The sequence below is a fragment of the Oncorhynchus nerka genome, linkage group LG10 (assembly GCF_034236695.1).
Source record: "Oncorhynchus nerka isolate Pitt River linkage group LG10, Oner_Uvic_2.0, whole genome shotgun sequence".
NCBI lineage: Eukaryota > Metazoa > Chordata > Actinopteri > Salmoniformes > Salmonidae > Oncorhynchus > Oncorhynchus nerka.
The window spans coordinates 80,135,867-80,159,384 of record NC_088405.1 but is presented as its reverse complement, the minus strand read 5'-3'; the positions used below and the strand labels follow the sequence as shown (position 1 = coordinate 80,159,384).

General features: G+C 43.1%; 1 protein-coding gene across 3 annotated transcripts in view; it reads left to right on the top strand.

Annotated features, from left to right (window-relative positions):
• Positions 1 to 23,518, top strand: part of LOC115136082 (alpha-tectorin-like) — a 49,645-nt gene that overhangs the window by 22,685 nt on the left and 3,442 nt on the right. For all 3 annotated transcript variants that reach the window (XR_003864567.2, XM_029671483.2, XM_065023785.1), the window contains 11 exons: positions 5,487 to 6,171; positions 6,420 to 6,619; positions 14,513 to 14,893; positions 15,141 to 15,302; positions 15,439 to 15,563; positions 15,849 to 16,129; positions 18,606 to 18,716; positions 19,767 to 19,969; positions 21,851 to 22,014; positions 22,851 to 23,099; positions 23,267 to 23,429. Coding sequence is in view for 2 of the 3 variants with exons in the window: in XM_029671483.2 (XP_029527343.2) it covers positions 5,487 to 6,171; positions 6,420 to 6,619; positions 14,513 to 14,893; positions 15,141 to 15,302; positions 15,439 to 15,563; positions 15,849 to 16,129; positions 18,606 to 18,716; positions 19,767 to 19,969; positions 21,851 to 22,014; positions 22,851 to 23,099; positions 23,267 to 23,429 (2,724 nt within the window). In the remaining variant the exon portion in view is untranslated. The remainder of the gene's footprint in view (positions 1 to 5,486; positions 6,172 to 6,419; positions 6,620 to 14,512; positions 14,894 to 15,140; positions 15,303 to 15,438; positions 15,564 to 15,848; positions 16,130 to 18,605; positions 18,717 to 19,766; positions 19,970 to 21,850; positions 22,015 to 22,850; positions 23,100 to 23,266; positions 23,430 to 23,518) is intronic.

Below are 23,518 nucleotides of genomic sequence, written 5' to 3'. Positions count from 1 at the left end.
AATTCACACAGGACACCGAATAGGACAGGAGAAGTACTCCAGATATAACAAACTGACCCTAGCCCCCCGACACATAAACTACTGCAGCATAAATACTGGAGGCTGAGACAGGAGGGGTCAATCACCACATTCTTATTGGCAGACTCAACAGCCTTGGTTTCTCAAATGATTGCCTCGCCTGGTTCACCAACTACTTCTCTGATAGAGTTCAGTGTGTTAAATCGGAGGGCCTGTTGTCCGGACCTCTGGCAGTCTCTATGGGGGAGCCACAGGGTTCAATTCTCGGGCCGACTCTCTTCTCTGTACATGTCAATGATGTCGCTCTTGCTGCTGGTGATTCTCTGATCCACCTCTATGCAGATGACACCATTCTGTATACTTCAGGCCCTTCTTTGGACACTGTGTTAACTAACCTCCAGACGAGCTTCAATGCCATACAACTCTCCCTTTGTGGCCTCCAACTGCTCTTAAATGCAAGTTAAACTAAATGCATGCTCTTCAACCAATCACTTTCCGCACCTGCCCGCCCGTCCAGCATCACTACTCTGGACTGTTCTGACTTAGAATATGTGGACAACTACAAATACCTAGGTGTCTGGTTAGACTGTGAACTCTCCTTCCAGACTCACATTAAGCATCTCCAATCCAAAATTAAATCTAGAATCAGCTTCCTATTGCTGCTAGGTAAAGCCCCGCCTCATCTCAGCTCACTGGTCACCATAGCAGCACCCACACATAGCACGCGCTCCAGCAGGTATATCTCACTGGTCACCCCCCAAGCCAATTCCTCCTTTGGCTGCCTTTCCTTCAAGTTCTCTGCTGCCAATGACTGGAACAAACTGCAAAAATCACTGAAGCTGGAGACTCATTTGTCCCTCACTAGCTTTAAGCACCAGCTGTCAGAGCAGCTCACATATCACTGCACCTGTACATAGCCCATCTGTAAACAGCCCATCCAACTACCGCATCCCCATACTGTATTTATTTATTTATCTTTCTCCTTTGCACATCTACCATTCCGGTGTTTAATTGCTATATTGTAATTACTTCGCCACCATGGCCTATTTATTGCCTTTACCTCCCTTATCTTACCTAATTTGCACACACTGTATATAGACTTTAAATATATATATATTTTCCTACTGTATTATTGACTGTATGTTTGTTTATTCCATGTGTAACTCTGTTGTATGTGTCAATCTGCTGTGCTTTATTTTGGCCAGGTCACAGTTGTAAATGAGAACTAGTTCTCAACTAGCCTACCTGGTTATATAAAGGTGAAATAAAATGTAAAAAATAAAAATGGCTCTCATGAGGACCATCACAGGAAAAGGAAGACCCAGAGTTATCTCTGCTGCAGAGGATAAGTTAATTAGAGTTACCAGCCTCAGAAATTGCAGCCCAAATAAATGCTTCAGAGTTTAAATAACGGACACATCCCAACATCAACTGTTCAGAGTAGACTGTTTAAATCAGGCCATGGTTCAATTGCTGCAAAGAACCCACTACTAAAGGACACCAATAATAAGAAGAGACTTGCTTGGGCCAAGAAACCTGAGCAATGAATATTAAACCGGTGGAAATCTGTCCATTTGGTCTGTGTCCAAATTTCAGATTTTTGGTTCCAACCGCCGTGTCTTTGTGAGACGCAGAGTTGGTGAACGGATGATCTCCGCATGGAGGAGGAGGTGTGTGTGCTTTGCTGGTAACACTATCAGTGATTTATTTAAAACTCAAGGCAAGCTTAACCAGCATGGCTACCAAGGGCATTCTGCAGCGATGCAGCTGAAGTCGGAAGTTTACATACACTTAGATTGGAAATATTAAAACTTGTTTTTCAGCCAATCCACAATTTCTTGTTAACAAACTATAGTTTTGGCAAGCCGGTTAGGACATCTACTTTGTGCATGACACAAGTAATTTTTCCAACAATTGTTTACAGACAGATTATTTCACTTATAATTCACTGTATCACAATTCCAATGGGTCAGAAGTTTATATACACTAAGTTGACTGTGCCTTTAAACAGCTTGGAAAATTCCAGAAAATTATGTCATGGCTTTAGATGCTCCTAATAGGTTAATTGACATCATTTGAGTCAATTGGAGGTGTACCTGTGGATGTATTTCAAGGCCTGCCTTCAAACTCAGTGCCTCTTCGCTTGACATCATGGGAAAACCAAAAGAAATCAGCCAAGATATCAGAAAAGACATTGTAGACCTCCACATGTCTGGTTCATCCTTGGGAGCAATTTCCAAACGCCTGAAGGTACCACGTTCATCTGTACAAACAATAGTATGCAAGTATTAACACATGGGACCACGCAGCCGTCATACCGCTCAGGAAGGAGACACGTTCTGTCTCCTAAGATGAACGTGCTTTGGTGCGAAAAGTGTGAATCAATCCCAGAACAACAGCAAAGGACCTTGTGAAGATGCTTTAGGAAACAGGTACAAAAGTATCTATATCCACAATAAAAATTAGTCCTATATCGACATAACCTGAATGGCCGCTCAGCAAGGAAGAAGCAACTGCTCCAAAACAGCCATAAACAAAAAGCCAGACTATGGTTTGCAACTGCACATGGGGACAAAGATTGTACTTTCTGGAGAAATGTCCTCTGGTCTGATGAAACAAAAATAGAACTGTTTGGCCATAATGACCAACGTTATGTTTGGAGGAAAAAGTGGGAGGCTTGAATGCCGAAGAACACCATCCCAGACATGAAGCATCATGTTGTGGGGGTGCTTTGCTGCAGGAGGGACAGCTGCACTTCACAATATAGATGGCAACGTGAGGAAGGAAAATGATGTAGATATATAGAAGCAACATCTCAAGACATCCATCAGGAAGTTAAAGCTTGGTTGCAAATGGCTCTTCCAAATGGACAATTACCCCAAGCAAATATTTCCAAAGTTGTGGCAAAATGACCTAAGGACAACAAAGTCAAGGTATTGGAGTGGCCATCACAAAGCCCTAACCTCAATCCTATAGAAAATGTATGGGCAGAACTGAAAAAGCGTGTGTGGGCAAGGAGGCTTACAAACCGGACTTATTGTGGGAAGCTTGTGGAAGTCTACCCGAAAAGTTTGACCCAAATTAAACCATTTAAAGGCAATGCTACCAAATACTAATTGAGTGCATGTACACTTCTGATCCACTGGGAATATGATGAAAGAAATAAAAGCTGAAATAAATATTATTCGGACATTTCACATTCTTAAAATAAAGTGGCGATCCTAACTGACCTAAGACAAGGACATTTTGCTATGATTAAATATGAGGAATTGTAAAAAAAAAAAAAAAACTGTTTTAAATGTATTTGCCTAAGGTGTATGTAAACTTCTGACTTCAACTGTACTTCATTCCATCTGGCTTGCGCTTAGTGGGACTATCATTTGTTTTTCAACAGGACAATGACCCAACACACCTCCAGGCTGTGTACAGGCTATTTGACCAAGAAGGAGAGTGATGGAGTGCTGCATCAGAGGTCCTGGCCTCCACAATCCCCCGACCTCAACCCAATTGAGATGGTTTGGGATGAGTTGGACCGCAGATGAAGCAAAAGCAGCCAACTCAGCATATGTGGGAACTCCTTCAAGACGGTTGGAAAAGCATTCAAGGTGAAGCTGGTTGAGAGAATGCCAAGAGTGTGCAAAGCTGTCATCAAGGCAAAGGGTGGCTATTTGAAGAATCTCAAATATGAAATATATTTTCATTTGTTTAACACTTGTTTGGTTACTACATGATTCCATATGTGTTATTTCATAGTTTTGATGTGTTCACTGTTAATGTAGAAAATAGTCAAAATAAAGAAAAACCCTTGAAAGAGTAGGTGTGTCCAAACGTTTGACTGTGCGTGTGTTGTGTGTGTGTGTACAGTACCGTTGAAAAGTTTGGGGTCACTTAGAAATGTCCTTGTTTTTGAAAAGCACATTATCCTTTAAATTAACATCAAATTGATCAGAAATACAGTGCTTGTAAATATCTATTCTAGCTGGAAATGCCTAATTTTTTATGGAAAATCTACATAGGCGTACAGAGACCCATTATCAGCAACCATCACTCCTGTTTTCCAATGGCAAGTTGTGTTAGCTTATCCAAGTTTATCATTTTAAAAGGCTTATTGATCATTAGAAAACCCTTTTGCAATTATTTTAGCACAGCTGAAAACTGTTCTGCTGATTAAAGAAGCAATAAAACTGGCCTTCTTTAGACTAGTTGTGTATTCGGAGCATCAGCATTTGTGGGTTCGATTACAGGCTCAAAATGGCTAGGAACAAAGACTTTCTTCTGAAACTTGTCAGTCTATTCTTGTTCTAAGAATTGAAGGCTATTCCATGCGAGAAATTGCCAAGAAACTGAAGATCTCGTACAACGCTGTGTACTACTCCCTTCACAGAACAGCGCAAACTGGCTTTAACCAGAATATAAAGAGGAGTGGGAGGCCCCGGTGCACAACTGAGCAAGAGGACAAATATATTAGAGTGTCTAGTTTGAGAAACAGACTGCTCACAAGTCCTCAACTGGCAGCTTCATTAAATAGTACCTGCAAAAAACACCCATCTCAATGTCTACAGTGAAGAGGCGACTCTGGGATGCTGGCCTTCTAGGCAGAGTTGCAAAGAAAAAGCCATATCTCAGACTGGCCAATAAAAAGTAAAGATTAAGATGGGCAAAAGAACACAGACACTGGACAGAGGAACTCTGCCTAGAAGGCCAGCATCCCTGATTTAGTATGACTAGCTTGCTAAAGGTTTGCCTGCATTGTTTAAATGTCGATTAATAGTGGAGCGATATGTAAACACTCCGAATTTTCTGTGAAAATATTAAGTAACTAATGTTAGGGAAGCAAAAGTAGCATATTTCACTATGGACTAAGCTAACAGGTTCATTTCCACCACTCACGGACTACACCCACCTTCCTTTGTGAAAAATTGGGTGACACATAACCTGCCCAGGGACTGCGGTTGAAAATGAGCTGGCTGGCTAAAACCGGCACTTTTACTGAAACGTTGATTAATGTGCACTGTCCCTGTAAAAATAAAATTAAAATAAAAAATAAACATACTGTCGCCCTTTTCTCTCTCCTGTCTTTTTTTTAGTTTATGGAAGCCAGATTTTTCTTTAGGAAGCGAGACATGATACTCTTCACTCACTGCTAGCAAGTACCTTTCCCGCACAGTTTGGGGGCAGGACAGAACCATTTCATGTAAACAGAGGCTCTCTGGATGTTTACTTTTAGCCAAAAACAAGAAAATAAAAATAAACTGTTAGTTTTATTTGTACATTGTAAATAAAATATTATATTAATGATGATAGGTACATTTTTTTCAATATTAAATTATTAACCTCATGTTCTAATAATTTTTTAGGGCCCCTGTCAGTCACAGGCCCTTAGAATCATCTTAACTTTCCCCCCCTATACGGCGTCCCTGCACACACACAGACACACAGCCATGACTCTCTCTCATGTTATCTCCTAGGTGAATAAGGAGCGTCTATACCTGCCTCTGAAGCTGGGACCAGGGAAGGTCCACATCTTCACCTTCGGCATGCAGCTGGTGTTGGAGACGGACTTTGGCCTGAAGGTAGCCTTCGACTGGAACACCCTGCTCCTGCTCACGCTGCCCAGAAGCCTCTACAACGCAACCTGCGGCCTGTGCCAGGGCATGCCACTCTCCTCTCCTCCCACCTTCACCACCAACGACTGGGGCATGGCCTGGGCCGATCGGGACACCTTCTGCCAGGTAGGCTGCGGCGACTCGTGCCCACGTTGTGGATTGGTCGAGAGAGGCCTCGGCGCCGTCGACGCCCCTCTCCTTGTCACGGATGCCAACGTGGAAGATGGGGCCCAAAATGTTGAGGGAGGAGGCATCAATGTTGAAGGCGGGGGCTACACGGGAATCCGATTCCACCTGGGTGACGGGCTGTACGTGTTTGTGGAGCCCGAGGCAGTGCGTCTGTGCGGGCTGATCGCGGACCGCGGTGGTGTGTTTGCACGCTGTCACAGCAAGGTGGCGCCAGCATTCTTTTACCAGAGCTGTCTGCAGGACACGTGCCTGGACCAGGGCGCCCCAGAAACTATTTGCAACTGGCTGCAGATCTACACCAGCACATGCCAGACCCAGGGGGTGCGCGTGTTAGGCTGGAGAAGTGACACGCCCTGTGGTGAGCACAATAATAATTGAGGCTCACATGGGACTACACTTCAATAGAAATAGCTTACTAGATAATAATAACTTATACTTTCTCAAAGGTTACATGGAGTTTGTCATATTATTAAGGAAGAGATTAAGGTAAATGAAAAAAGGTTTATCATGTCTGTCTAGTGCGCTACTGTACATAAGGAATAGGGTGCCATTTTGGTCTTAACCCACATCTTCGTTGAGGACATGATTAATTTTCTCCTTCCTCAGTGCTGACATGCCCAGCCAACAGCCACTACTCTGGCTGCATGTCAGTGTGCCAGCCGCAGTGTGCCCCAGCCCGAGGCCAGAGGGAGTGCACCCAGGACTGTGTGGAGGGCTGTCAGTGTGACCAGGGCTACGTCCTCAACGGCAAAGGCTGCATCCTGCCCCAGAACTGTGGCTGCTACACAGACGGCAAGTACTATGAGGTGAGTCAATCACACAGAGTAGTCTCTCTCCACAGACAATCATATACTGTTCACCTGACATGGTACCAGCAAACAAAAAGTTCCCAGAAAATACGTTAGGTCACGACAAATGTTCTCATAACACAAAAACTGTCCAGCTGTGCGGATGTTTATTGTGAGCGGACCAAGTAATTGGGCGTCACTCTAAAGCGGGAAGGTGGAATAAACGAGTCAGGAGTAGGTTTTCTTGATTGAACACAGTTCTCTATTGAGGGCATTTGGTCAACACAAACACTCCAACATAATCAATGAAAATCTTCCAAGGAACAACATACATCTTCTTCTCCAGATGAAACAGGAACACAATAGGCTTATCTTTAAACTACAACAAAAAGTCACGGGATTGTCACCGTCTTAGTGGTTCTTCCTGGATAGCTCCTCTCTCTCAGTGGCCATCTTCCAGAGATAGTTTCCCCCCCTCTCTCTGCTGGTTCCATTCTCTCTCTTATAGGGGAAGGAGAGTATGTCATTAGTACCGTCAGCTGTGCTTAATTGCCTCTGGTTACCTTGTCTCCCATGCCTTGTTGGGCTACTATCCATGAGCCCAGCCTGCCCTCTGGTGGTCCTTCCACATTATAGAATGTTTCTTTTAAGTGTTCCCAGAACATTTAATTTGGTTATGGGAACAGTGTGGGTATATTACAAGAGAGAGGTTACTAAAAAAACTAAATAGGCTCAGTTGTGATGAGATTCATACAATGTTTAAAGAAAAATTCCACCCCAAAACTATCTTTTGGTATTTGTTTCCTTAGTCCTTTGTTGATATAGTCCCAACATGTTTTGCATGCCAGCAATCAAGTTTTCAAGACATAACTTTCAAAATACCGAAATACAGCCGGTATGATGCATTTTGCATCATATGACACAAACTACCACATCATATGACACAAACTACCACATCATATGACACAAAATGCATCATACCGGCTGTATTTCTATACATGTTCGTGAGAGTCTCAGCTTTTCCTAGATAGCTTTTAATAGTTTGTATCTCAAACCATTCAGACTCGACAGACGTTTTTGTAAAATAAAAGACCTGGCCTAGCCCCTTCGGTATCTGCCCTTGTCTCACAAAGACCACTCTAGCAGCCCCTGTTAATCACACAGACTAATGGTTGATATCTACGGAGGCAGACGAAATAGACAAATCCAATAGTATAACCCAGTCTGTAGCTCAAACTGTAGTACACACGATCGTCTGTAGTTTAAAAGTGGTTAGAAGTCCTAAATCATGCTGGCATTATGGTGGGACTCATTGGGTCCCTCTGCACCACCATGGGATATCTGTATTGCAGTGTTCATTCAGGCTAATATGGTCAATCAGGACATAGAACATCATTTTTTTGTTATTAAGATGTTCCCATCCTCTTCACATGCTGTGTACTTGTAAAACTGTATTTGATGATTCCCTTTCTCCATCACATGTTGAAAGTATTATAAAATTGGATTTGAGTTTGATTGAGCTTCCTTTAAAGTGACTTGAATTCTTGCGAATTCATATGCTTCTTAAATACAGGCTCCAAACCATCAAACTAAATAAGAAAATAATTGGACCTTTTCTTATAAAAGCAAAAGCCATTCTGAAATATATAAAAACATATTGATGTTCAATGCAATAATCTTTTATTGATTTAAAGGTCCAATGCAACTGTTTTAATCTTAATATCAAATCATTTTGGGGTAACAATTAAGTACTTTACTGTTATTGTTTTCAATTAAAATTGTGAACACAACAAAAAATACAATAGCAAAGAGAAAAATCATAATATGCAGTGTTACAGTACACAGCATGTGAAGAGAATGGGAACATTTGAATAATTCAGAAAATGTGTTCTGTGTCCTGATAGACCATATTAGACTGAAAAAATCCTGCAAGGACAAAGATATCCACTGGTGGTGAAGAGGGTTAATGATCTAGTTGGAGATCCTAATATTACAGGTTCAATCCCACATATTTTTTAACCATGTTTCATTAAAAACAAAACAACAGTGAAGTTGAGGCACAGATATCCTCTACTGAAAGAGAGGATGTCTTTATTTGGTCCAGACTAGGTGTTATGTCAGCATTCTTATAGGAATGTCTTTTGTAACCTAGCTTTAATTTTTAGGAACGTTACCACAACAAAGCACATCTCTTATCAAATCAAATAAAAAAAATCAATCAAATTTTATTTGTCACATACACATGGTTAGCAGATGTTAATGCGAGTGTAGCGAAATGCTTGTGCTTCTAGTTCCGACAATGCAGTGATAACCAACAAGTAATCTAACTAACAATTCCAAAACTACTGTCTTATACACAGTGTAAGGGGATAAAGAATATGTACATAAGGATATATGAATGAGTGATGGTACAGAGCAGCATACAGTAGATGGTATCGAGTACAGTATATACATATGAGATGAGAATGTAGACAAAGTAAACAAAGTGGCATAGTTAAAGTGGCTAGTGATACATGTATTACATAAGGATGCAGTCGATGATGTAGAGTACAGTATATACGTATGCATATGAGATTAATAATGTAGGGTAAGTAACATTATATAAGGTAGCATTGTTTAAAGTGGCTAGTGATATATTTACAACATTTCCCATCAATTCCCATTATTAAAGTGGCTGGAGTTGGGTCAGTGTCAATGACAGTGTGTTGGCAGCAGCCACTCAATGTTAGTGGTGGCTGTTTAACAGTCTGATGGCCTTGAGATAGAAGCTGTTTTTCAGTCTCTCGGTCCCAGCTTTGATGCACCTGTACTGACCTCGCCTTCTGGATGATAGCGGGGTGAACAGGCAGTGGTTCGGGGTGGTTGATGTCCTTGATGATCTTTATGGCCTTCCTGTAACATCGGGTGGTGTAGGTGTCCTGGAGGGCAGGTAGTTTGCCCCCGGTGATGCGTTGTGCAGACCTCACTACCCTCTGGAGAGCCTTACGGTTGAGGGCGGAGCAGTTGCCGTACCAGGCGGTGATACAGCCCGCCAGGATGCTCTTGATTGTGCATCTGTAGAAGTTTGTGAGTGCTTTTGGTGACAAGCCAAATTTCTTCAGCCTCCTGAGGTTGAAGAGGCGCTGCTGCGCCTTCTTCACGACGCTGTCAGTGTGAGTGGACCAATTCAGTTTGTCTGTGATGTGTATGCCGAGGAACTTAAAACTTGCTACCCTCTCCACTACTGTTCCATCGATGTGGATAGGGGTGTTCCCTCTGCTGTTTCCTGAAGTCCACAATCATCTCCTTAGTTTTGTTGACGTTGAGTGTGAGGTTATTTTCCTGACACCACACTCCGAGGGCCCTCACCTCCTCCCTGTAGGCCGTCTCGTCGTTGTTGGTAATCAAGCCTACCACTGTTGTGTCGTCCGCAAACTTGATGATTGAGTTGGAGGCGTGCGTGGCCACGCAGTCGTGGGTGAACAGGGAGTACAGGAGAGGGCTCAGAACGCACCTTGTGGGGCCCCGTGTTGAGGATCAGCGGGGAGGAGATGTTGTTGCCTACCCTCACCACCTGGGGGCGGCCCGTCAGGAAGTCCAGTACCCAGTTGCACAGGGCGGGGTCGAGACCCAGGGTCTCGAGCTTGATGACGAGCTTGGAGGGTACTATGGTGTTGAATGCCGAGCTGTAGTCGATGAACAGCATTCTCACATAGGTATTCCTCTTGTCCAGGTGGGTTAGGGCAGTGTGCAGTGTGGTTGAGATTGCATCGTCTGTGGACCTATTTGGGCGGTAAGCAAATTGGAGTGGGTCTAGGGTGTCAGGTAGGGTGGAGGTGATATGGTCCTTGACTAGTCTCTCAAAGCACTTCATGATGACGGAAGTGAGTGCTACGGGGCACACTGTACTCACACTGTTCCCAAAGCCTAATTAAATGTTTTGAGAACCTTTTCTGTTAACATTTTTGCAACATTATATTTGTATTTTGTGCACACTAATACAAACATAATTTGAATGTCAGCACATCTGGATAGGTTCCCATAACACTAAAACTATCTCTTGTCATATCCCCAAAATGTTCCCACAACCTAAAGAAACTTTTTACAAACTTTTAAAGAACATACAACATTTGGTCTTGGAACATTCTTTTAACACTAGGTGAATAAAAGGCTAAAAAAATATATGTTGGCCATTCCTGTATAATCTGCACAACTCAACAGTTTTTTGTGTTTTGGGAACATATATTTTGTGATGTCCCCACAATGTTCCCAACAGACTCTTCCCACAACCTAATGAAAAATCAGGGCACTTTTAAGGAACAGACTAAATGTGTTCTGGGAATGTTATTGCAACATAAGGAGAATGTTTTATAAAAACATTATGATCATCATCATGACTAAACAGTTTTTGTGCTTTGAGAAAATTTGCTGGGAACTTTCGCAGAACAAATTTTGGTTGGCTGGGAAAATGTTACTGGTACATTGTTTTTACACTTCTTGGAAACCTAATGAGAACTTTGGGGGAAGGTTCTGTGGTGGTTGTTGTTACAGAACATTTTAGTGAATGTCAGGAGATATCTTATTTAAAACATTTTTATTTTGTATTTTCATCAAAAACATTATTAGAATGTTTTGGGGATGTTATCATCTTAATGTTAGATAAAACCCCAACTAGAGCTTAATGGGAATCTTAGCTAATGTTCTGGGAATGCTCCCAGTATTCTGGGTAGTTAGCTTGAGATTTCAATTATGTTTGGAGAGAGTACACAGACACTACTTAATGCAATTAATTGTCTGTTGTGTGAACTGAACATTATGGAATGGTATTCAGCCTTTGAAATCCTCACCTAGAGGTTTAAATATTGTAAAATTAAAACTGCACATACAGTGCTTTCAGAAAGTATTCACATCCCTTGACTTTTTCCAAATTTTGTTGTGTTACAGCCTGAATTTAAAATTGATTACATTTAGATTTTGTGTCACTGACCTACATGCAAAACTCCATAATGTCAAAGTTGAACCTTTATTATTAAAAATTAAAAGCTTAATTTCTTGAGTTAATAAGTAATTGAACCCCTTTGTTATTTACATTTACATTTACATTTATGTCATTTAGCAGACGCTCTTATCCAGAGCGACTTACAAATTGGTGCGTTCACCTTAAGACATCCAGTGGAACAGCCACTTTACAATAGTGCATCTAAATCTTTTAAGGGGGGTGAGAAGGATTACTTTATCCTATCCTAGGTATTCCTGAAAGAGGTGGGGTTTCAGGTGTCTCCGGAAGGTCGTGATTGACTCCGCTGTCCTGGCGTCGTGAGGGAGTTTGTTCCACCATTGGGGGGCCAGAGCAGCGAACAGTTTTGACTGGGCTGCGCGGGAACTGTACTTCCTCAGTGGTAGGGAGGCGAGCAGGCCAGAGGTGGATGAACGCAGAGCCCTTGTTTGGGTGTAGGGCCTGATCAGAGCCTGGAGGTACTGAGGTGCCGTTCCCCTCACAGCTCCGTAGGCAAGCACCATGGTCTTGTAGCGGATGCGAGCTTCAACTGGAAGCCAGTGGAGAGAGCGGAGGAGCGGGGTGACGTGAGAGAACTTGGGAAGGTTGAACACCAGACGGGCTGCGGCGTTCTGGATGAGTTGTAGGGGTTTAATGGCACAGGCAGGGAGCCCAGCCAACAGCGAGTTGCAGTAATCCAGACGGGAGATGACAAGTGCCTGGATTAGGACCTGCGCCGCTTCCTGTGTGAGGCAGGGTCGTACTCTGCGGATGTTGTAGAGCATGAACCTACAAGAACGGGCCACCGCCTTGATGTTAGTTGAGAACGACAGGGTGTTGTCCAGGATCACGCCAAGGTTCTTAGCGCTCTGGGAGGAGGACACAATGGAGTTGTCAACCGTGATGGCGAGATCATGGAACGGGCAGTCCTTCCCCGGGAGGAAGAGCAGCTCCGTCTTGCCGAGGTTCAGCTTGAGGTGGTGATCCGTCATCCACACTGATATGTCTGCCAGACATGCAGAGATGCGATTCGCCACCTGGTCATCAGAAGGGGAAAGGAGAAGATTAATTGTGTGTCGTCTGCATAGCAATGATAGGAGAGACCATGTGAGGTTATGACAGAGCCAAGTGACTTGGTGTATAGCGAGAATAGGAGAGGGCCTAGAACAGAGCCCTGGGGGACGCCAGTGGTGAGAGCGCGTGGTGAGGAGACAGATTCTCGCCACGCCACCTGGTAGGAGCGACCTGTCAGGTAGGACGCAATCCAAGCGTGGGCCGCGCCGGAGATGCCCAACTCGGAGAGGGTGGAGAGGAGAGGCTTGTTATGGCAAGCCTAAATAAGTTCAGGAGTAAAAATGTGTTTAACAACTCACATAATAATTTGCATGAACTCCCTCTGTGTGCAATAATAATGTCTAACATGATTTTTGAATGACTACCTCATCTCTGTACCCCACACATACAATTATCTATAAGGTCCCTCAGTTTAGCAGTAAATTTCAAACACAGATTCAACCACAAGACAAGGGAGGTTTTCCAATGCCTCACAAAGAAGGGCACCTATTGGTAGATGGGTAAAAAGCAGACATTGAATATCCGTTTGAGCATGGTGAAGTTATTAATTACACTTTGTATGGTGTATCAATAAACCCAGTCACTACAAAGACACAGGCATTCTTCCTAACTCAGTTGCCGGAGAGGAAGAAAACCGTTCAGGGATTTCTCCATGAGGCCAATGGTGACTTTAAAATAGTTACAGAGTTGAATGCCTGTGATAGGAGAAAACTGAGGATGGACCAACAACATTGTAGTTACTCCACAATACTAACCTAATTGAAAATAAGGAAGGCTGCACAGAATACAAATCTTCCAAAACATGCATCCAGTTTGCATCATGGCACTAAAGTAATAATGCAAATAAATGTGGCAAAGCAATTCACATTTTTTCCTGAATAAAAAGTGTTATGTTTGAGGAAATTCCAATACAAAGCATTTTTTATTTTTTATTTTACCTTTATTTAACTAGGCAAGTCAGTTAAAGAACAAATTCTTATTTTCAATGATGGCCAAGGAACAGTGGGTTAACTGCCTTGTTCAGGGGCAGAACGACATATTTTTACCTTGTCAGCTTGGGGATTTGATCTTGAAACCTTTCGGTTACTAGTCCAACGCTCTAACCACTAGGTCTACCTGCCGCATTACTGAGTACCACTCTCCATATTTTCAAGAATAGTGTTGGCTGCATCATGTTATGGGTATGCTTGTAATCATTAAGGACTGGGGAGTTTTTTCAGGATAAAGAAACGGAATGGAACTAAGCACAGTCAAAATCCTAGATGAAAACCTGGTTCAGTCTGCTCTTCACCAGACACTGGGAGATAAATTCCTTTTTCAGCAGGACAATAACATAAAACACAAGACCAAATCTATGCTGGAGTTGCTTACCAAGAAGACTGTGAATGTTCCTGCATGACCAAGTTACAGTTTTGACTTAAATCTACTTCAAAATCTATGGCAAGACCTGAAAATTGTTGTCTAGCAATGATCAACAACTAATTTGACAGAGCTTGAAGAATTTTGAAAAGAATAATGTGAAACTGTTGCACAATCCAGGTGTGGAAAGCTCTTAGAGACATACCCAGAAACAGTCACAGCTGTAATCGCTGCCAAAGGTGCTTCTACAAGGTATTGACTCAGGGGTGTGAATACTTAAGTCAATTAGATATTTCTGTATTTCACATTCAATACATTTGAAAACATTTCTAAAAACATGTTTTCACTCTGTCAGTATCGGGTAATATGTGTAGATAAAAAAAACAAATTTAAGTCATCCATTTTGAATTCAGGTTGTAACACAAAACATTTAGGAAAATTCAAGGGGTATGAATACTTTCTGAAGGCACTGTATTGTCATAACTTATGTTCCTCTTCGCCAGCCCAAACAGCTGTTCTGGAATGGCGACTGCACCAAGCGCTGCCAGTGCATCGGCCGCAACCTCATCCAGTGCGACCCGCGCCGCTGCAAAGCCGAGGAGGAGTGTGCCCTGCACCACGGTGTGCGTGGCTGCTTTGCCCGGCGCTCGCAGCACTGCGTGGCATCCGGCGGTGGTGTCTTCAGGACCTTTGACGGGGCGTCCTTGCGCCTGCCTGCCTCCTGCTCCTTCGTGCTGTCCACCAACTGCCACAAGCTACCTGACCTCTCCTTCCAGCTCATCGCCAACTTCGACAAGTGGAGCACGCCAAACCTCACCACCATCTCCCACGCATACCTCTATATCAACGAGGAGAATATACTGATTTCCGGGAGCACTGTGAAAGTGAGGAGAAAAGAGGGATAGAGATGGATGGTAGATAGATTAATAGATGAATTAATACATGGATGGATGGATGAGTTTTAGCATCACTTTATAATGTTTATTACGAAAAGAATGCATGTGGAATGTGTGTGTTTGTATTAGTTTGAAGTTAGATGGTGAGTTATGTGTATAGTTATTTTTTTATGTGTACTTAGTCTCACCACGTCAATGCGCACATGAATCTTCGCTATCTCATCCTCCTAACCAGGTGAACGGCACACCCGTATCGGTGCCATTCGTCACGGGTTTAATGACACGCGTCTCCACGTCGGAGGGCTTCCTGGTCATCGACACACCACAGGACATCCAGGTGCGCTACAACCGCTTCAACACGCTTAGTATCACCATGGGTCAGCGGCTGCAAAACAAGGTTTGTTGTTTTCCTTATGGTTGTAGAGCATTATATACGCTTTATGTAATGCATTATATGGTTATTGTAAAGCGTCTTTAGGTTTTAGAAAATAACTGTGAGAGCTATAAAAGAGCTATATATTATTATTATTAAGGTGTGTGGCCTTTGTGGCAACTTCAACGGAGACCCCACTGACGATTACATCACCTCCCGCGGGAAGCCAGCCATCAGCGCCCTGGAGCTGGCCCAGAGCTGGAAGACCAATGGCATGCAGAACAGGTGAATTGGAGAGGAGGCATGGGAAGGGGTGACATGGAAGAGATAGACAGTTGTTAAATTGACAGTAACATTTTAAAAAATGTTTTCGCTTATCACACCTAGGATTTTGTGGCTTCCTCCAAGCTGTTTTTAAATTTGTTTGCTGGTTATTTGTCAGTGTCCAGAATCTTCTCGGATTTCTGGAGAATGTTGTGGTGCTAGTTTAAACAGATTTGTGCATTCAAAAGCATGGATGGATCTTCCCATCTCAACCTCTTATCTCCCATCTCTTCACCCTCTCCCCAGCTGTGACGAGACCCAGTACGTGGCACTGGCCCAGTCATGCGAGAACACGGCCGTGCTTGGCCTCCAGGGCGAGGAGGGGTGCCAGAAGCTCACCCAAATGAAGGGCTTCTTCCAGCCCTGCCACGGCCTGCTGGACCCCAGGCCATTCTACCAGTCCTGCTACCTGGACGGCTGCTACAACCACCGCAAGGCCCAGGTGTGCGGCTCGCTCGCTGCCTATGGCGAGGCCTGCCGCTCCCTGGGCACGCTCACAACAAAATGGATTGCGCAGGAGAACTGCTGTAAGGGCACGGGATGGGGACGGTCATGGGGGCATGGTGGAAAGAATGGCTTTCTGGAGGAGGGGTATAAAGGGAGGCACGATGGTGAATAGGTACCAATTTGTGCAGTTTGATAAAATTGTATTTAGAACACTAAGAGTTCTAAGAGTTCTGCAGGGGTAAGTCCTTGGACCATTATTGTTCCTACTAAGCTGTACATGCTACCAATGGGCGATGTAACACACAAACATATTTTGCAATGGCTCTCATTGTTTCAAACTTGAGCTACAGTGCCTTCAGAAGCTACTCAAACCCCATAACTTATTCTACATTTTGTTGTTACAGCCTGAATTCAAAAATGGATTACATTAAAAAAAAAATCTCACCCACCTACACAAATAGTAAATTGAAAACATATTTTTAGAAATGTTAGCAAATTTATTGAAAATAAAATATAGAAAAATCTGATTTGCATAAGTATTCACACCCCTGGGACAATACTTTGTAGAAGCACCTTTGGCGGCGATAACGGTTTTGAGTCGTCTTGGGTATGTCTTTATCAGCTTTGCACATCTGGATTTAGGGATTTTCTCCCATTCTTCCTTGTAGATTTTCTCAAGCTCTGTTAAATTAGATGGGGAGCATAAGTGAACAGCAATCTTCAAGTCTTTCCACAGATATTTAATGGGATTCAAGTCTGGGCTTTGGCTGGGCTACCCTAGGACTGTTTTGGCTGTATGCTTGGGGTCAATGTCCTGTTGGAACATATACTAAACAAAAATATAAATGCAACATGGAACAATTTTTACAGTTTACAGTTTATATAAGGAAATCAGTCTATTGAAAATAATTCATTAGGCCCCAATCTATGGATTTCATATGACTGGGAATACAGATATGCATTTGTTGATCACAGATGCCTGTAAAAAAAAGTAGGAGCGTGGATCAGAAAACAGGTCACCTCATGCAGTCTAGCGTGACCACCATTTACATCTCCTTCGAATAGAGTTGATCAGGCTGTTGATTGTGGCCTGTGTAATGTTGTACCAGTGAAATACGCTGTTGTACAGGTCGATCCAGAGAATCCCAAACATGCTCAATGGGTGACATGTCTGGTGAGTATGCAGGCCAAGGAAGAACTGGGAAATGTTCAGCTTCCAGGAATTGTATACAGATCCTTGCGACATGGGGCCGTGCATTATCACGCTGAAACATGAGGTGATGGTAAAGGATGAATGGCATGACAATGGGCCTTAGGATCTCGTCACGGTATCTCTGTGCATTCAAACTGCCATCAATAAAATACAATTGTGTTCATTATCTGTAGTTTATGCCTGCCCATACCAGAACCATGGAGCACTCTGTTCTCAACATTGGCATCAGCAAATTGCTCGCCCACGCGACTCCATACAAGTGGTCTGCGGCTGTGAGGCAGGTTGGACGAACTGTCAAATTCTCTTTAAAAAACTTATGGTATAGAAATTAACATAAGGTTTTCTGGCAACAGAGAATGTGTTGTGTGACAAAACTGCACATTTTAGATTGGCCTTGTATTGTCCCCAGCACAAGGTGCACCTGTGTAATGAGCATGCTGTTTAATCATGTTCTTGATATACCACACCTGTCAGGTGGGTGGATTATCTTTGCAAAGGAGAAATGCTCACTGACAGGGATGTAAACATATTTGCACAAAATTTGAGAGAAAGCTTTTTTGTGCATATGGAACATTTCTGCTATCTTTTATTTCAGCTCATGAAACATTGGATTTATATTTTTTATTTTTTGTTCAGTGTAAATCTTCGCCCCGGTCTAAGGTCATTTGCACTCTGAATCATCATCTCATCAATGATTTGCCTGTATTTGGTTCCATTCATTGTACCCTCTATCCTTACCAGTCTCCCAGTCCCTGCTGCTGAAAAGCATCCCCATAGCATGATGCTGCCACCACCACGCTTCACAGTAGGGATGGTGTTAGACTGTTAGACAGGTAATGAGTTGTGCAAAGTTAAGGAACATTTTTGTCTCCTCAGACCACAGAATCTTTTGCCTTTATGGTCTGTCTTTCACATGACTGTTTGCATACTCCAGACGATCAAAGGAAATTGGATGCACCTGAGCTCAATTTGTAACATCATAGCCAAGCGGTGTTAATACTTTATATCCTTTTCAATACATTTGCAAAAATGTCCAAAAATTACTTTGTCATTATGGGTTATGTCATTATGTCTAGATGGGTGAGATAAAAATACATTTGATCTATTTTAAATTCCGTCTGTAACACAACAAAATGTGCAATAAGTCAAAGGATATTAATACTGAAGGCACTTTATATACAGGTAACTTGAACTTGGAGCATGTGTTAATGACTGGGTGGTTTGCAGGAAAATGTTTGTTACATTTATAAAACATAGCATTAGGCTCTTCAAGAATAACAGTCAGTACAATTGGTTGGATGAGGTGGTGTGACAGCTAACATTGTGCCTGGATCTGTCTTTAGCAGAATGGATCTACGACCCCTGTGCAGGAGAGATCTGCACCAACAACACGTGTGAGCAGGAAAACGGGGGAGACCTGTGTGGCTGCCCCGAGCTGCCCAACAACGCTGGGGGTGAGTGTGTGGAGGGAGGGAGGGGAGGGGAGTCAGGGAAGGGGGATGAGCGAGGGGGTGGTGGTAATCGTTAGGCTATACAGGATAAATATATATTTTATCTCTATTTTTAATCTTAATAATGAATTTATCCAGCTCAGTCTTATTTTGATCAAATCTTTTACAAGAATACATTGGTCGTGTTCGTTAGGAACACCATTAGCTGTTGGGAAAGCAGCAGCTACACTTCCTGGGGTCCATGCAAAACATGAAACACTGCATAATACAGAATATTAATAGACAAGAACAGCTCAAGGACAGAACTACTTGCATCCTGACGTGTTGTATCACTGTCTGGTATGGCAACTGCTCTGCCTCTGACCACAAAACACTACAGAGGGTAGTGCATACGGCCCAGTACATCACCGGGGCCAAGCTTCCTGCCATCCAGGACCTCTATACCAGGCGGTGTAAGAGGAAGGCCCTAAAAATTGTCAGACTCCAGCCACCCTAGTCAAGGACTGTTCTCTCTGCTACCGCACGACAAGCGGTACCGGAGCGCCAAGTCTAGGTCCAAGACGCTTCTAAACAGCATCTACCCCCAAGACATAAGACTCCTGAACATCGAATCAAATGTCTACCCAGACTATTTGCATTGCCTGACCCCCCTCCCCTTCTACGCTGCTGCTACTCTCTGTTATTATCTATGCATAGTCACTTTAATAACTCTACCTACATGTACATATTACCTCGACACCGTTGACATTGACTCTGTACCGGTACCCCATGTATAAAGCCCCACTATTGCTATTTACTGCTGCTCTTTAATTATTTGTTATTCTTATCTCTTACTATTTTTTTGTGGTATTTTCTTAAAACTGCATTGTTGGTTAAGGTTTTTTCAGTAAGCATTTCACTGTAAGGTCTACTACACCTGTTGTATTCAGCGCATGTGACAAATACGATTTGATTTGATTCAAGTTTGAACACGACCCAAGCCCAAGTCTAGCATCTGTATTCAAGTTAGCTACCGTAGTCTTATGATTCTCAACCCCTGTGTTTTCCCACTAGACGAGGATGACATCATCCAGGCAGAGGTGACGTGTAAACACGCCCAGATGGAGGTGTCCATCTCCAAGTGTAAGCTCTTCCAGCTGGGCTTCGAGCGTGAGGACGTGAGGATCAACGACCAGCACTGCCCCGGCATCGAGGGAGAGGACTTCATCTCCTTTCACATCAACAACACTAAGGGCCATTGCGGCTCCATCGTACAGGTAATTAACCACAGATCTAGGATCAGTGGATAATTATTAAAACCTGACCTTAATCATTAGGGATGTGATAATACAGTTGAAGTCGGAAGTGTACATACAGTTAAGTGTACATACACTCAGTTGACTGTGCCTTTAAACAGCTCGGAAAATTACCAAAAATGATGTAATTGCTTTAGAAGGTTCTGATTGACAGGAGGTGTACCTGTGGATGTATTTCAAGGCCTACCTTCAAACTCAGTACCTTTTTGCTTGACATCATGGGAAAATCAATAGAAATCAGCCAAGATCTAAAAAAAAAAAATTGTAGACCACAAGTCTGGTTCATCCTTGGGAGCAATTTCCAAAGGCCTGAAGGTACCACGTTCATCTGTACAAACAATAGTACGCAAGTATAAACACCATGGGACCACGCAGCTGTCATACCGCTCAGGAAGGAGACGTGTTCTGTCTCCTAGAGATGAACGTACTTTGGTGCGAAAAGTTCAAATCAATCCTAGAACAACAGCAAAGAACCTTGTGAAGATGCTGGAGGAAACGGGTACAAAAGTATCTATATCCACAGTAAAACGAGTCCTATATCGACATAACCTGAAAGGCCACTCAGCAAGGAAGAAGCCACTGCTCCAAAACCGCCATAAAAATGCCAGACTACGGTTTGCAACTGCACATGGGGACAAAGATTGTACTTTTTGGAGAAATGTCCTCTGTCCCGATGAAACAGAAATAGAACTGTTATGTTTGGAGGAAAAAGGGGGGGCTTGCAAGCTGAAGAACACCATCCCAACTGTGAAGCACGGGGGTGGCAGCATCCTGTTGTGGGGGTACTTTGCTGCAGGAGGGACTGGTACACTTCACAAAATAGAGGAGGGAAAGTTATGTGGATATATTGAAGCAACATCTCAAGACATCAGTCTTGTTAAAGCTTGGTCGCAAATGGGTCTCCAAATGGACAATTACCCCAAGCAAAGTTGTGGCAAAATGGCATAAGGACAACAAAGTCAAGATATTGGAGTGGCCATTACAAAGCCCTGACCTCAATCCTATAGAACATTTGTGGGCAGAACTGAAAAAGTGTGCGCGAGCAAGGAGGCCTACAAACCTTACTCAGTTTCACCAGCTCTGTCAGGAGGAATGGGACAAAATTCACCCAACTTATTGTGGGAAGCTTGTGGAAGGCTACCTGAAATGTTTGACCCAAGTTAAACAATTTAAAGGCAATGCTACCAAATACTAATTGGGTGTATGTAAACTTCTGACCCACTGGGAATGTGATGAAAGAAATACAAGCTGAAATTAATAATTCTCTCTACTATTATTCTGACATTTCACATTCTTAAAATAAAGTGGTGATCCTAACTGACCTAAGACAGGGATTTCTACTCTGATTAAATGTCAGGAATTGTGAAAAACTAAGTTCAAATGTATTTGGCTAAGGTGTATGTAAACGTCCGACTTCAACTGTGTATCTGACCCTATATCAGTGATCTCCTTCTACATTAACAACACCAGGGGCCACGTGGCTGTAACGTAAAGGTTGCCACAGATCTGTAGTCAGATTATTTTACCTTTAATCATAACTAGTCATTAGGGGGATTGAAAAATATCTGATTCTGGAGTAGTGGTTAGTGCTACTTCCACCTACTGGTGCCAAACACATGCCTTAGGCTTGTGACTCATCACCAAGGGGCAATAGGACTTAATTTTATTGGTGAGAAACTGTATAGCCAATAGGATAAATAGGATAGACCTGTCATTTCCTATCGCAAGGGCCAGTAGGGCTCCATGTTACTGAGGAAATCTCTTCCCCGGCCAATACGCATACTATACTTACTGTAATAATGTTTATTGTCCAGCATATCTGCCATTTTTATTTTCTACCAGTCCAACAGCACACACATCATGTACAAGAACACGGTGTGGATTGAGAGCGTGAACAACACTGGCAACCTCATTACCAGGGACAAGACAATCAACGTGGAGTTTTCCTGCGCCTACGAGCTGGACCTCAAAATATCTCTGGAGACCGTGCTTAGGCCCATGCTCAGGTTAGAGGACCTACTTTTTCTCAACTTTCCCCAAATTCCCAGGTTTTCCAATCTAATCTAAGCAGGAAATCTGGAATCCTCAAATCATAACTTCCTGGGAATTTTGGGAGAGTTAGCAGAATTTTGCAACCCTACTGTGATTGTTTTCAATTAAAATGGTCAAAAAGAAACTAAAATAGCTTCTTGGCAAAGACTAATTTCTCAAGGAAGAATTTTACTAGCACTGTTTGGGAGTGGTCTGAGTGGGAAGGGGAAAACTGAAAACTACCTGTTATTGGCAGAGGTTTGGAACCCTTTTTTCTTATTGGTCTATTAACTAATCTACCACCAGGTAGCTCAAAACTCCATCACACAGGCTGAAATTTCAGGCAGTCTTTTTAAACAGCTTTTACACTAAAAGGGCATTATCATTTCACAATTTCACAGTATTATTCCAACCCCATAGTGTGGAAATGTATATAAAACACTAGAAATCAAGTTTTTGACTGCACTAGGCCTTTAAAGGACAAGTTCACTTTTTTTAACCAAAAATTTATTTGGCATGTTATAGAAGTGTCCAGACACTTTTTTTTTGCGATTTAACTTGGTTTGGAGAAACCTGCCCACCAGTGATACACTTTCTCATGCTCGTTGTATGTTCATGTTGTACACATGAAATTGTGTCATTACAACTTTATCCGCAACGTTATAGCATTCCGTTGGTCTCAAGCGATACTTCTCTGTGTAGCCCACGCATGTGTGTACAGAAAAGTACTGCTCCACACAAGACCAATGATATCCCTCACCTTCTCTCCCCCCTTCCTGTATCTCTCTCTCTCCCTAAACCCTTTCTCCAGTGTGATCAACCTCACCCTCCCCACCCAGGAGGGTAACTTCATCACTAAGATGGCACTGTACAAGAACTCGTCGTACCACCAGCCGTACCGCGAGGGCGAGGTGGTGCTGAGCACGCGGGACATCCTCTTCGTGGGGGTGTTTGTGGAGGGAGCCGACGAGAACCAGCTCATCCTTATCGTCAATATGTGCTGGGCCACGCCGTCCCGCTACAGCAGCGACCGTCTCCGCTACATCATCATAGAAAGAGGGTAGGCTCAAAATAACATACCACATGTCTGCAGCCAATATAGAACCCTATCCCCTATAAATTGCACAAATGACAGACAGACGGATGGACAGACGTTAGGAACAGACGTTAGGTTGTATTGTACGAAAACAAAGGACCACACTAACTTCTCTTTCTTTATCTATGAAGTTGTCCCAACATCAAGGATAACACCATAGGCATGGCTGAGAACGGGGTGTCCCTCACCTGCCGCTTCCACGTCACAGTCTTCAAGTTCATTGGGGACTATGACGAGGTCCACCTCCACTGTGACGTGTCGCTGTGTGACCACGAGATCAATGCCTGCAAAGTGGTGAGGAAACCCTGAACATGGTGATGAACACTGAATTAAATCCGGAACCAGTTTTGTCTTTGTCCAGTTTTTATAAGCGGCAAATGATA